The sequence below is a fragment of the Aptenodytes forsteri genome, unplaced genomic scaffold (genome assembly GCF_000699145.1).
Source record: "Aptenodytes forsteri isolate BGI_AS27 unplaced genomic scaffold, ASM69914v1 Scaffold15, whole genome shotgun sequence".
NCBI lineage: Eukaryota > Metazoa > Chordata > Aves > Sphenisciformes > Spheniscidae > Aptenodytes > Aptenodytes forsteri.
Window position 1 is genome coordinate 21,984,773 of NW_008795129.1, and position 15,166 is coordinate 21,999,938.

A 15,166-nucleotide genomic window follows, 5' to 3' on the forward strand; every position below is an offset into this window, starting at 1 on the left:
GGGTTTTTTTTTTTCCCCCTCACATTATACATATCATTTGTCAGAAATGATAGGAATTCGTAAAATATTTCTGGGACACCAAGCATTTTCTCTCAAAAGAAGTTTCTACCAAAAGAACCAACATTTCCCTCACTTGTGATCTTCCTCAAAGGTGCATGTGATTTAGTGATAAGAGAACTGATTCCTGTGTGAATACCCTAATCAGTGTGTTCCTTGCTAAAACTAATAATATCTCAGACCTCTGAAAGAATGCTCTTCAAATAAAACCTTTTTGCATTCATATATCCCAACCTGAAGCAGCGTTAGGCAGGACCTTTGGATAATTGGATAGCTGTTCGCACGTGCCCCATGGGTCCTTGTTCCCTCCACAGAGAGCTATTTCAGTGAACCTAATTCACTCTCAGGCATATAATCTGAAATCTACCATTGACGATTTCTCCTCTTCTGACCTAGATATCATGCCTGGGAATCAAACTGAGTCGATAAATGAAAAACACCATGAACTCTACATCTCTCCTTCATGTGAAACTCATGTTGAAACATAAACATTGCCTCTCAACCTGCTATGTGTAGTCCCTCGATACTGCTATGCTAAAAACATCAAAAGATGCAATGAGAAATAAACAAAAACACTTTAAAGACGTGTTTCTGTTTAGTTACATAAATCAAGGCATAATGGCAAGAAACTGAGGATTTCATGGGATACATAGTTTAGCTGCATGTAACCTCAGAGGACAAACAGAACAAGAAGAGAACTTGAGCAGGATTTCATAATTGAATAAATTCCATCTGTCTCCTGAACCATTTGTCCTGGTCAGCAGCTTATGGAGGGAAACATTTACCTACCTCATTAGTTGTGAGAGTGAGAATCCGATCCAAGTCTTCCACCAACTGTTTAAAAGTCGGTCTCTGTGAAGGCACAGCATGCCAGCAATCTCTCATCATCATATAGCTGTAAGAAATACACATTTTCTTGGCTTAATTAAAATCACGCGTCCTTCTTGTAAACCTTTTCATACACAGTCAATGTTCTTCATCACAAGTAAAGCAGCGAGCACCCACAGCCCTACACATGGACCACTGACTTTCCCAAAAACTGCACAATACTCTCACTTCCCTCAAAGGTGCATTTCTACTCCTGTATCTCTCTTGCCCAGTATCTAAATTACCTTTTTGGGGACCTGATTCTGTAGCCTTCTGTCCCAGGAATTTCAATGGTAATAAATTACACATGCTTAAATATTTTTGCATGTTAGGGATTGCGGTCTTTGCGAAGTGAAGAAATAAAATGGGAAAAAAAAAATAGTTAAGGGCTATACTGAAATATCAGAAAGGGAAAACACTCTTCCCTCATCACCAGAAGATCAATGCTGTGTTAATGCAGAAGTTCCCAGATGTATTTTGTTATGTACAAAACCAGCCTGATGTACCTTACATATGATTAGTGGTATGTGTGCCATTTAGGAATTTTCATGTTAATGAGATTAAAATAAAACAAATATAGGTGTAAAAACACTGACGAAGACTGGCTTGTAGATGATCACTTCTTTTTTCAGTGGGATCACAGCAGGGTGTGTAAAGAAGTATCCTCTGTCAAACACTCCCTGAAGACCTTTTCATACCTTTTCTATACATATCTGTACACACACATATATCCACAATTTTAGAGGAAAGCAATCCTGAAAATGTTTGATTCTGCCAGGGGTAGCATTAACCATGTGAATTCAATACAGTTGTGCCCTTCCATCCTCGTACAGCAAATAAGGGTCCTTACAGTTCATTGGTGCAGTTGGCAGGTTTATCCATTCGGTGCCCTTCTTTAAGCAGCTTAAAAAGTTCCTCCACTGGGATTCCTGGGTAGGGTGATCCTCCTAACGTGAAGATCTCCCACATTAACACACCAAATGACCAACTAGAAATCAAAGAGAAAACTGCATTAGAAGATCTGCCTTACTGCTGAAAAGAGAGACGTGTCTGCGGCAGATGCAATGACTGCCAATTCCTCTCAGGAGATACTTAAATAATCAGCATCTGCCCAACTCTGACCGCCCTGAGCAGGACATCAATCCGTGAAGTGCATCAGGTGCATGGGCTGCAATAGGGGCTGACCTGAGCATGTTCTCAAACACACTCTTCGCCTTTGTCTGGTGTGCTCCGAGCACATGAGTTTCCAAGGCTACTGCAAAGAACTGCATCTTCACAGCTTAATTATTTACAGAACACTCACAGCTGAGCTGGTTTGCAATTATGTGGCAGGATATTGTGGAAAAAGCAGGCTGTTCAAAACAAAAATATTTTGCATCATTCTGCTCTCTTTTTTTTTTTTAAATTAAGTTTTGTTAGGAAATGAAGTAGGATCATTCTAAGCCAGTTTTCCTGCCAGCTTGCCACCTCCTCCAGAGCCTGCCTCATCATGCCTTGCTGGCAACCTAGGGCTCTTTGGCAGGCAGCTTTGCCAGGTGAGCAACAGCACACAGCTTGCACTGGCTCCCAAGCTTCTCTGCAGCTCTCCTAGCTTCGCAGCAGTGTATTTTAGTAAACTGTTTGCATAAACTTACAATAATATTATCTTTAGCTGTCTTCAAAGCCACCATTGGGCCAAGAGCCTCCAAGTTCCAGCACTGAAATCCTCGTGCTCCCTGGCTGCTGAGGAGCTCAAGAGTGACTTTCAGTCCTGAACCAATGAAGTAGTTGACTTCACATTCACTCAAATATTTTGCCAAGATGTTATTTTAAAACAAAAGTTTGATCCACCCTTAACCTGTGTGTATATTTTCCTTTGTAAATAATGTAAAGATTGCAGGAAAAGCCTCAGTAAACGCTTTTCTTAAGGGGAGAGCAGCTCAGGAAGTGCACCCAGGTTAAAGAAAGAGGAGATACCTCTTATTTTCTCCACCCTGCCCTTTTTCTTTTTAACCCTGCACTGACATGCGTAACCTTTTACACCTGTGCTGGGAAGCATCCAGCCCTTTACAGTTAACAGTTTCTCTTGGAGAAATAAAAAACAAGATCTTCATCTGCATTGCATAAAAAATACATGTCTACTTCAAGCACAATGCACACGAGTACTGTAGATGGGCCTAGGAAACTGTAATAGGAAGCAGAATAAATCCTGAGCGGTTGCATCAGCCAGTAACTCTGTGCACAGATTAAAAGATTTTGAAGTGTCAGAGTCCAATGATTTTCTATTACATGTGAAGTACTGCTGGGAAGCAACAACACTTCTAAAAATCAGAGAATGCTTTTCTGGTATATGCAGCCTATATTTTATTATACTGAATCTTAGCACAAATTTTTATAAGAAATTTTCAGGAACTTTCTTTTCTTTCTTTCTTTCTTCTCTATCTTTTTTTTCTTTTTTTTTTTTTTAAAAAAACCTGAAGGAAGTCCAGAGTATGTCAAAAGCCAAGCAAATTAGATAGACTCTTTGTAGCTGCACATCCGTAAATAAGTTCAAGGGGGGAAACTTCCGCACTGACAGAAGGAGGTTAGCATTTTCCACCTTTCATGTGCTTTGAAGCTGGGCAGATTAGTAACAGAGCACTGGTTAGCAGTCTACCATAAAATCCTCACTTTCTAAGGGCAAGTCCTGTTCCATCTATTAATATGTGAAACAGAATGAAAACGCTTAAAGGTAAAGGACAACAGGAAAATACATTTAAAATATCCCAAACTTTAACAAATACAAACCAAAACAACCCTCATTCCCACTCCCTAAAACCCCATTCAAATAAGGACACTTACACATCACTTTGATGTGTGTAAACTCTGTCAAACAGAGCTTCTGGAGCCATCCACTTTACTGGAAGCCGTCCCTATAAGTTTGGAAGGGAAGGGAAGAAAAATTAAAATGGTAGCAATTTACAGGATGATTTTAACATCAATTTTTTAAAAATATGAATCAATTCTCAGAGAATAGCCTGCTAATGCAAACCAGCACATAATTTATCTTTAAAATTTTCAGGGAAAAAAAACAGTAAAATGGGCTAAAGTAGGGAGACCGTTAAGAAAAATTGATATAAACATTGAAGATAAAATGAAAAGCACTGAGGGCTCCCCAAAAGTTCCCAGACTGCTTGCTAGGAGAACAATAGGATAAGCAGATCAAAATTAAAAAGATCATTCCACTATGGCTCTTTAAAGATAAAATTCCAATCAATCATCCTCTGAAAAATAGGCCTGCTTGCAAAAATAAGTTGATCACTAAACCCAAGAATTTTGTTTTCCTTTCCACCTTTTGCAGTGACCCAAAACTCACAGTCGCAACTGCCTGTTGCTTTGCACACAAAGTCTGCTCTGCTCAGAGCCCAGGAATCGCACTAAATTTGATATGAAGAAGGATCAATTCCCTCCAGTACTGACGTACCTGTACCTCGTTGCTCTGTCTTTTGGAAGTAGGCAGATATTACCATTAAAATGCCATTAATCACTTAGTGCTTTATTTTCATAGATAAGCCACTTAACATGATTGTTAATAATAATTAATATTTATACAAAATATTACAGTCTGTAGAACTGAATGAGTTCTGCAAAGTTCCCGTCAAAACCCAAGTGTAGTTCGTCAGGATCTTAAGAGATCCCCCGAGAAGGAGGTATAAGCTGTTCAAACTAGGCATCAATAACTACATCTGAAGTGTTTTATCTTCTTGATTTGGTACAGGTTAAACAGCAAAACAGTGACAGAGTGGGGAGTAAAAATACATTTTCTCAACCTCTAGCCCCACTTGGATACTACTGCCATAACTTGTACATAACAAGCTAAGTACAGGCAAAAAGGCATAAAGCTGTATGTGGCATTACCACACATAAATAGGATTTTTATTATGTTTATTGTTAGCACTGTTCATACAGTGTTTTACAAGATCCTAGGTTTGGTACAAAATGAGCTGGAATCAACAGGAATATTTCCACTTATTTCAAATGACTGAGTCAGGGACACACAAAAAACAATTCTTGTATTTTAGCATTTCTAATAAGTCATACAATATACAGCCTCTTTGGTTATCTTTTTAACTAACTGTCACTGTAAGAGGGGACAGAAATGCTTATGTCCTTGATCCCTGTTTTCTGCCTGTGATGAAAAATGAGGCTGCTGTACAAGAAGCCCATTAAGTTTATAACCATAGTTTTGAAGTGAACCATCGAAAGAAACACTTGTTTCCAGAGATAAGAAAACCATCCACTTACATTAGTAGTCTTTTTATAATAATCTATATTGTTGATGTCTCTGGCTAAACCGAAGTCTGCTATTTTCATGACATTATTTTCAGTTACCAAAACATTTCTTGCAGCCAAGTCCCGATGGATACACTGGAAAGAAAAGGGGGGAAAAAAAAAAAAAAAAGGCCCACTGAAATAAACTGCTGTAAAAGTGAAGTTACTTCTACACCATAACTAAGTCTCCTTTACAGATTTTAACCTAAATCACAAGGTGGGAAAGCCACACATTTACTACAAGCCTGTGAAATAGGATTGTCTTAATCATTGCAATCCGTCCCCTCAGCTGGTGTTTCCAAGTTGAACAACGGCCCTGAGAAGCCTCTTAGAAAAGCCTGGTTTATTTAAGACTTATATTTTGCTGAGGCTGAAAGCCTGGGTGGTGACCCAAACCATGCCACGCTGTTTGTGATTCACTCTCCATTACAGGTGCCCAGGTACAGGTATTGCAGCACTTTTGTTACAAATACTGTTAATGAGCGTTTTGTTAAGTAGCTTCTCTTAAATTCTATCATCTCACCAGAGCTAAAACCTGACAGTCTTGATCAGTGCAACCATTTTTTATATAAAAGATCTTAATATGAGTTATATCCACAGTATATAATTTTAAACTAGATGTCTAGAGTGCATGTATTTACTTCAACCATGAGACTATTACAATTTAATTTAAAAAAAAAAAAACAAACAAAAAAACCAAATCAAAACAACACAATCTGGGCTGGGCTGTTTGCTTTTTAAACAGCTTTGATACTGAAACTAAAAATGTTATCTCCTCAGAGATTTTTCCTTCATGTCAGCATTATCCTGAAAACTTGCAACTGATTCTTGACACTGAAAGGACATTTGTGACTGCTCTGGATATTATTCCTGTGTTTAACCAGCCTTATTTGGGTTGATGGCAGCAGGGGCATGGTAAGAAACATTGCATTTGGAATCCCCCCGGGATATTCTACTAACTTTTCAAGTTAAATATCCTTGGGGTTTTTTTCCCCCTCCTCAATTTTGAATTACTTTTTATGTTGTCCTCTTTATTTCAGCATGTGCACAGACATGCTGGACTGAACCACTACAAAAAAACTGTACAACAGCCAATTTATTTCTTGCATTATAACTTGCCCCGGCAATTTTCTGAGATCTCTTATCCTGCATAGGTAAAATGAGCCTACAAAGCTTCTGCTCCTCACTGGGCTAGTCATGGGGAACTGCCAGGAAAAACCTGCTCCAGCAATGCCTTCATGTGCGCAGGACCAGACAACAGTACATGCCTTCAGCATCAAATCAGTCTTTTAATTCAGCATCAGCAATGCTACGGTAGCAGAAACAACATAGGCCAGCCTTCCTACTTCCCTGTCCCTGTTCTCAAACCCTACAAGAACATCCTCTGAGACACTAGAAACTCAATTCAGTTGCCCAAATAGAAGTACACATTGTCATCTGAGATGCCCTGTGATATCCAAAGTATCTTGATGAGACTACCAGGGATGACACAGGATCGACAGCAGACCTGTGCCTTTCCAGAGCAGCAGCCTAGGGGTACCATAGAGCATCTCAAATGGCATGTAACACCTCTGAGTGAATACATCAAATTATTCAAACCCCGTTATCTTCTGTCAATACATTTCTGCTTTCTCATACCCTACAGTTTTACAACTGAGACTTTTCCTATCTTCAGAATGGTGCCATTATTGATTTCCATATCTGACAGCTTTCATAGCTGACCCTCTGGCCCTAATGATTTGCTGTCTCTTTGCAATGATCTGGGCCAGTCCCTGTATCTGGAGCTCCCCTGTTGCTCTTGCGCAGTACTGGAATGATGGAGAGGACACATCAACAGAATTTTAAAAAGCATCCATCCAACCTAGGAACAACATCCCCTTTCCAAGGTACAATTGCTTGTAAGGCAAAAACTTTTTGTAAGGCAAAAAGTAGGTGCCCAAAAATATTCTTTACATATTTCTTCCTCCCCTCCCCCCCTCCTTTTTTGGTCTCAGTGAGCCATTTATTGGATTGAAATAACAAAAACACTGGCCTTCTCACAGTTCCTGCATGATGGAAATACTGTGAGAAGACCAGCTCTCTTATTATTCCAGCTCAGTAAATGGATCCCTAAGGGGAAAAGAACTAATGAAATACAAACAGAAATGGTAGGATATCTGAAGAACCTGAATGCGCAGTTTTACTATATGCTGCCTTTGTTTTCCTTCTGCCCTCTGCCTCGTGCAATGCCTCACGTTCTGTCAAGTTCAGTGCAGCACTGATCAATGTTTTTGCAAAGGAACTGGATCAAGGATGAAATGGTTCCGCCGTGTGCATCTGTGCAAGCGCACACCTTCTTGGCAGTGTCCTACAACAGCAGTTGAGCTTCTCAGGTGGATGCTTGTTCTTAAATCTTTTGATTGGCAAATCTTGTTTTTTTCCTTTCACAACAGTTCTATTTTCTTGGGACATGGCTCATTGCCAGGCAAATGTTTCATTAATCTTAGAAAGAGACATCCTAAGGTGCTTTACCTAATACAATACTCATGCTTACTTCTACATTAGAAGATTTTGTCTTAGTGTCGTGCATGTCTCCCTGTCTACCCTACAGCACTGAGAATTACTATTTCAAAATGAAAGAATAAAAGCAAAATTAGACCTTGATTCCCCTCCCCCTAACCTCTACCAGTGCAGAAATGCAATAAAAATATCATGACTCTACACAACAGGAATGGAGGTTTACACTCAGCTCTGGTCTTTGGTTAAAAACAGCTCCATACTTGGGAGTGGGCACGACTGGAAATCGGTACAAATCCCACTAACCACTCCACACCTTGCAGGAAGTGCTTATCATCAATATCTGGTGCTCTGGTTTAGCCATTGGGTCCAAACACCACCCAGAGTATTCATGATTGCTTGTCCACAAAGCCACAATATGTTTACAGAGTTAGTTATACAGGGCTATTTAAAGTTTCATAACTATAATTTAAGCAAATTACTGGTTAAAAAAAAAACCAAACATTTGAAGAAAAGTTGAAGAAATAAGTGTCTAGGGACATGACAGGATAAATAAATTCTTTCAACAAGCTTGCTCTCCTGACAAACACCAGTTTGAAGTAAAGCGCCTAATTTAAGTGACTAATTCACTCCATTTATTTTTGCCTCTTCTGTTCACAATTTTTGCCCTGGTATCTTGTGGTCTTCTCAACTCTGCCTGTTATCATTCTGTAAATCCTTTCACTAACTGAATTAATTTATTTTACATCACTACATGAGCTGATTTGGTCGATTTGACTGGAAACAGAAGGCAAATGGTGCCTGCAGTCTCATGGGAAATGGTGCCTGCAGTCTCATGGGTGGAGTAATGTCGCTTGTGTAATCAAGTGACCACCTGTGCTTACGAATTCAAAGTGCAGATATGTACACAGTATTTGCTTTAAACGATCCTTTCTGGGCCTCATTTTAGCAATGTCATTAAACAGAGATTAAAAACTTTAAGTGTATGAACTTTCCCACTGATTTTCGAGAGTATGGATTATGCAACTTGAGAAAGGTCCTTCTCCCAGCAAATTCTTGAACACAAATGAGATGAGAACAAAACTAAACTAAGAAAAGTGCCAAACAAATACGCACCATGCGCTTTGTGCAGTATTTGCTGAGTTCTACCTACTTTTTGTGAAGCCAGGTACTCCATGCCTCTTGCCAACTGGTATGTGCATGACACTAAGTCCTTGAATGTCATCTGCTCTTCTGGTACCCTGTTAATATCAAACGAATACTCCATCCCCGGGGGGCGGCGTGCTCGCAGGTACTCACGCAGGTTTCCTTTGGAAGCATATTCTACTATCACGTACAATGGACCTTTGGATAAACAGAACCGTGTGAAAACTGGAGTAAGGTCGAAGGGTAAAATGTTTTTATGTAAAGAAGCTTTTAGCGTCCTATAACAAATGAACTAAATTAATAAATGTTTAACTGTGAAATCAGTAAGCACAACTTGAAAGAAAAGGAATTTTGGACCTGGCGAAGTGACTGGCCCAAAGCTCCATAACAGGGTAGTGGCAGAGCTACAATTAGTGGCTGAAAGCACCTAAACCCTGAGCCAGTGCTTATTCCTTCCAGACTATGCCATGCACTGAAAAGCAAGCATTTTCAATCAAAGAATGCCATGAGATCTCAAACAAGGGGAAAGTGCTTCTTAAGATTTTTTAATTTCTAGAGTTTTATGCCATTCTGCATCACTTTACATGACATAATTAGCTTTTAATAAAAACACTGTGGTCTTTAGAGAGTAAAAGTGCTCATTTCAAATTCATGGGATACAAGTTCCACTAAAGCAGGACTGACAATTCAGAACAACAGGCGTGGGTAAAGCCCCTGTAAAATGTCTTTTTTTTTTTCCCTACAGCAAGGGATTAGAGAGTTTTCATATGATATAGTACCCTTTCTCATATTAAAGCTGCAAGTATAATGAGACACAGAAGTTCAAATATTGCTGCTAAGCTAGGGAAATATCTAAAAATCCCATCACGGCATGACTGCTTCCTTAAAAACTCTTGAAAAATTATGATTAATGAGACTTTTGCAGACCTGTTGGAAAGTCCTGGTTTACTTTCTTTTCTCTACTCACCATCCTGGGTACAGGCTCCAAGGAGATTGATGATATTTTTATGCTTCCCAATCATCTTCATCATCTCCATCTCTGACACCAGGTCAGACAGATCTTTTTCTGTAGCATCATCTGTACAAGAGACAGGTTCAGTTTATAGTTTCTAGCATGCCAGCCTGAACTTCACTAAGGCTCACCAGTTGGTGTAAAACATGTGTGCTTCAAAATGCAGAATACGGGATTTGTTTTCCAGTATACACTGTACGTTATACAAAGTCATACGTTACGTCCTAACAAGAAATAGTCTCAACCTCTTTGATGGACTGACCATCTCTTCATTGTTACATGTTAAGAGGCAACACAGTAATATCAGACATAAAAATGCTGTCCTTAGCTATCAAACCTCCAATAACTATGCTTTTCCTGCAAACTAATCTTACAATTAAATTCAAAATAAATAGGCACCAACCACCTGGACTGAATGGGCTAGGACCTACACATGGACAGCCTCTGACATGAACTGAACTAAAAGCAGAGAGACCCACACGATGCTAATGCATCTCCTGGCTCCTAAATACTCACTGCTCAAGATAAACAGGCTGTCAAGGGCACAGATTTACACCCCAAACTGCTGAAGGCTGAGGTCAACTATGTGCTCTTTGACACCCCCCCCCCCGATGACAGAGTTCAGATGCCACAAAAGAAACTTTTGGTGGATGAGAACTGCCATATCACCCATTCTGATCCCTAATCACCCAATTTTCTTACCTTTCAACATCTTCACTGCCACAGTCACCGCTTCTTTTGGCCTGTCTTTGTCAATCCCCCCCGCTTCAGCCATGACAACTTGCCCAAAGCAACCTTCTCCCAGGGGTTTACCCAGCGTCAGCCTAGAGGTGTAAACAGGAGATTAACACACAGCATCTGCTGAAGGGATGCAGCCAGTGAAATTCCAGGGCTAAATATAAAAAGCTTTCAACAACTTGCTGTAGCATGAAGCATTTATCACATGGAACTAATGAGACTCTGGGTGCGCATCGGTTTTCATGCGCGCTGCAGTATGTTTTCTTAGGGATGATATAGTGAGCATCTCATACAGGCAGATCAGTTGCTAAACCCAGCTTTTAAGCTCTCCCTCTCCTTGTTATAAGAGGCTGTACTCGACGGCTGGCAGCGAGACACAGCATGGAGGGGCAGAGCTTTCAAAAAGCATCAGACCGCGGCTGAAATCAGGAGCAGCCAGTAACACGCAAGCTTTTCCTGTCACTGTAACACGGCCGGTCGTCTTCTTTTTCACATTGACTGCAAGGAGATGAAAGAAAATTTTCTTTGTGTGTGTTGCCATGTGGTCACTTTCAGGCAGCTGATGACTCGTGTGGTAAAGGGTGGTATTAAAAGCAGGGGGATGTTTTAAATATTATTAACTCCTGTGATATAACAGCACAGTGCAAATGGAAAGGAAAATCAAACATGCTCTCAGGCAGCTTAATTTTAGCTCAAAATTCATATTCTTGCTTTCTATTTGGAGATGCAGGCCATGAACATTTGCCTAATGATCTCTTGCGCCAAAGGGATTAGACAGGACAGAGAGCGAGTCAGTAGACACCATGTTTGGGCGCAGCTGCGGGTAATTATCACACCCATTTCTCTTTCTTGTGGCTGATGAAGTGGCCAGACAGCAGCCTTCTTGTGGGAGAGGAGGGACGATGAAGGTGAGAGAAGGGGAAGGGAAAAGAGGCCGGTGACAAGCGCGCGGTGAAAGCTCGGGAGGAGTTACTGCTGCGAGAGCCTGGGTAAAGGCGCCCGTGATGCTCCCATGCCTTGAATGGCTGCCAGGAGCTGCCTCGGCTGCCGCTGCCTCCGGCTCCGCTCTTCTGCTGCAAGTCCTGGTGTGGCTCACGCAGAGGCGACGCTCTCCCTGCCTGGCCGCACAAGCGGCGGCACAAAGGCAGCACCTCCGCAGGACAAAGCACTTGGCAGATCTGAGCATCCCCTACAAGCCGTCTTCTCCACAGCCTCCCCACCCACAGCAAGATTGCTCTTCTGACATCCTCACACATTTCCCCAGTGCTTTGATCCTTTAAGGGGCGAGACAAGATGCTTTATTTACCCACAGCTGGGTCTAGCACAGAGGCTGTTTCTTGGCTGCGGGCTCTTTGCTGCCACAAATGTCATGTATGAGGGTAACAGAAGATGCCTCCTGTCTGCAGCACCCGGGCTCTGCTCAGAAAGAGGGAAGCAAAGACTGGGGGGAACTGAAACCCAATTATAATCACAGTATCAACTTAAGAAACCTTTTAAAAAGAGCAGTCATTAACTGGGCTATGCAAAATGCATTTTGTGGAGCATACACCTGGTTGCAAAACCTGGTCAGCTGTAACATACAGACACAGAGATGTCGATCTCAACTTTAGGAGGATAAAGAGATAAAATAAAAAAGAAACTTCAAAGCCTCTGGGCAAAATCTTATTGGTTCCAGTGTAAGTGCTTGAGGGCCACATTCAGGCTCCGTAAATTGCAGAAATTTATCATCTAACTCCAGAAGCAGTGCCACTGCAGAAATCAGGGAAGGTGCTTGGCGGGTTTGATGCTGCTAACGTTATCCAGCGTAGGGGCCACATTCACATAAGCATTTTCATAACTGAGTTCTTAAGGTCTTGCCTTTCCACAGTCAAAACCAGGATTCACAGATACGATATATATAGGGACTCATTCTTAAAAGCATAGGCTTCTGTCTTCCCCGGTGAAATACAGGGAGAGGTTGTCATACCATCAACAGAAGAGTGTTAGACAGGGCTAAGTGGCTTGAAAACCCTGCTTATCTGCTCAGGCACAAGACAGAAGTGGGAGGTGGTTCCTCCCAAGGGCAGCCTGCAGACTCCTTGTCAAATGCAGTCTTTGCCTCGGTGAGAATTCCTCAAGCTGTTTTGGATTGGTTTCTAAAGCAAACGCGAGTTTAAAAAGGTGCAAAGACTGAAGGGCAGCGTATGCTATGCTGAGGTCATCCTGCATTTTCTCCAGAACTAAAATTGAATTTAGGATCTTGGCAGAGAACAAACATTTGCATTGGAAACTGGTTAATTTATGTGCTATTGCCCTGCTAGGACTAAAGTAACAAACCCCTCATTGTGTGCCTCCTGCCCCCCAACCTAATAAACTGCCTCTAAATAGCCTCCTTTCATTGCAAATCTGCTCCACCTACATTTGTGCTGAATGCTGGTTTTAAATGTTTAGCGCACTAAAATTTTCCGCATTTAGTGTATCCCCCCAGGGTATGGGCTGACAGAAGTATATATACAGGCCCCCACTGTTGACTAGAATACTGCAGGTGGCAATTACAGCATTTTGTACTAGTTTTCAGCTACATCATTAAAATAATTTCCAGAACAGTTGTCAGAAGGTTCAAAATTACAGCTCTTCTATCAAAAGTTACAACGCTGAACTTCAAAAGAGAACTGTTCGTAATAAAAGGTGTTATTTTCTCAAAGCCACCTAAAGACTTAAAGTTAGTACTAACTTTAATATATAATCATGGTTCTACCTGTGTTAATATTATCTTTCTTTCACATGTCTTTTTTATATTAAGAAATATGGTTACAGCTTTAATTAGATTATTCAGCAGCTCATTTTGCATGTTAGTCAACAGACTTTGAAGAAAATATTATGTAGCCATATTAATTTACATATATCAAGATTCAGTATGCTCTGCTTGAAACCTAATACTTTTAAGCCACAGAAGTAGTATATATATGTACACAATATGCAAAATGCCCCACTAAATCGAAAACCATCATCTCCATCAATACAGGTTACTACAAAATCAACACAAAATCCTACCCAGAAGGTCCCGACAGAAAGAAGAGATTCTCCAATACCATATTCTAGACTATCTCCTACGTGATATTTTGTTATCTATTTTATAATCATTAAACAATTAAGTTTAATATTTCCACTAAGAAACATGATTTCATATACAGAGGTATTGCTTGGGGAAATCTCAACTGCCCTTGAACAATGCTTGTATGTGGTCACCTTTCCCAGTCTAAATCATATGTATTTTGAAATAACATTTCAGATTCACTCCTTTCATAGCAGAGGAGTTACATTTCAGCAGGGTACCTGAAAACCTACCAGTAATCTGAAAATAAAATCAGAACGACAAGCAGAGAAAATTCAGCTTCTATTTAAAAAAAGACCGATTTCAGATAATTGAATTGGATCTTAATCTTCAGAGGAGGTAATTGAGATTTTCTTTTAACTAAAGAAACCCTGGGAAATATTGGGAAAGATGTTTCCTCTCATACTGTGTCATGTTTTTCAGACATGTGTAGGTAGTCTTAAGAGAAACAGGCTACATACTTATCTCTTGGAAACTCCCATTTTGGGTCTTCCGGCAATTCATATTCCGAGACTCCTGCCAGCATGGGAGCATCGGCAGTAGAGGAGAGGCGAGTAGTTATCCTCACCAGAGGTGTGTTGGAATTCATGGAGGAGCTTGAGTCGGCTGACACCTGTTGTTGCAATACAAGATGCAAAAAAAGAGAGAGGAGGGGGAAAAAAAAAAAAAAAAAAAAAGCAGAGCTGTAATCTTGACCCAATACCTGAAAAACAGCAGTACTTGATAACCAAGCCAGCTCAGAACAGTGGTATCGGGAAAAAGCGGCTGAACCTAGAGTCTTGTTTCTAGCGCACTATTCTCACACATCTACCCTCCCTTGTAAGCACAATAATGACTAATTGCTGAAAAGGCTGTAAGTCTGTCCCATAGGTTGAAAACCCTGTAAGTTTTAAATACATTCACTCAGAAAATAAATTAAATTAACTTTTCTCTCTTTTTGTTTATCAGAGTAATACTTTTTTAATCAACTGAGAGTATTTACATCGCCACCCTCAGATACCCAAGTGGGCAGCTTATACCATGAGCAGAGGTTACCAATAAGCTCTCTTCCTCCACTCACTTCTAGTTGTCTGTGTCACCACTTCTCTTCCCAAATCAGCACACAATTTACTATTTTTTGGTGTTACTATTAAATTGAAATTTTGAATTTTTAATTGGAAATGGTATTTTTGCAAAGGGTCCTGTATATTTCATCAGATCAAGGTTACACACATGTTCCTGTGTAGGAAATGTTGGACCCTCTCACGCCGGGTCCTGCACTTGGGTCACAACAACCCCATGCAACGCTACAGGCTTGGGGAAGAGTGGCTGGAAAGCTGCCCAGCGGAAAATGGGGTTGTTAGTCAACAGCTGGCTGAACATGAGCTGGCAGTGTGCCTGGGTGGCCAAGAAGGCCATTAGCATCCTGGCTTGGATCAGAACTAGTGTGGCCAGCAGGAGTAGGGAAGTGATCGTCCCCCTGTACT

General features: G+C 40.7%; 1 protein-coding gene across 1 annotated transcript in view; it reads right to left on the reverse strand.

The window, feature by feature from the left end:
- FGFR2 (fibroblast growth factor receptor 2) overlaps window positions 1–15,166 on the reverse strand; it is an 83,202-nt gene that overhangs the window by 3,135 nt on the left and 64,901 nt on the right. The window contains 8 exon segments of the mRNA XM_019471656.1: window positions 847–952; window positions 1,775–1,912; window positions 3,745–3,815; window positions 5,188–5,310; window positions 8,864–9,054; window positions 9,824–9,934; window positions 10,571–10,692; window positions 14,162–14,313. Of these exon segments, the coding sequence (XP_019327201.1) occupies window positions 847–952; window positions 1,775–1,912; window positions 3,745–3,815; window positions 5,188–5,310; window positions 8,864–9,054; window positions 9,824–9,934; window positions 10,571–10,692; window positions 14,162–14,313 (1,014 nt within the window).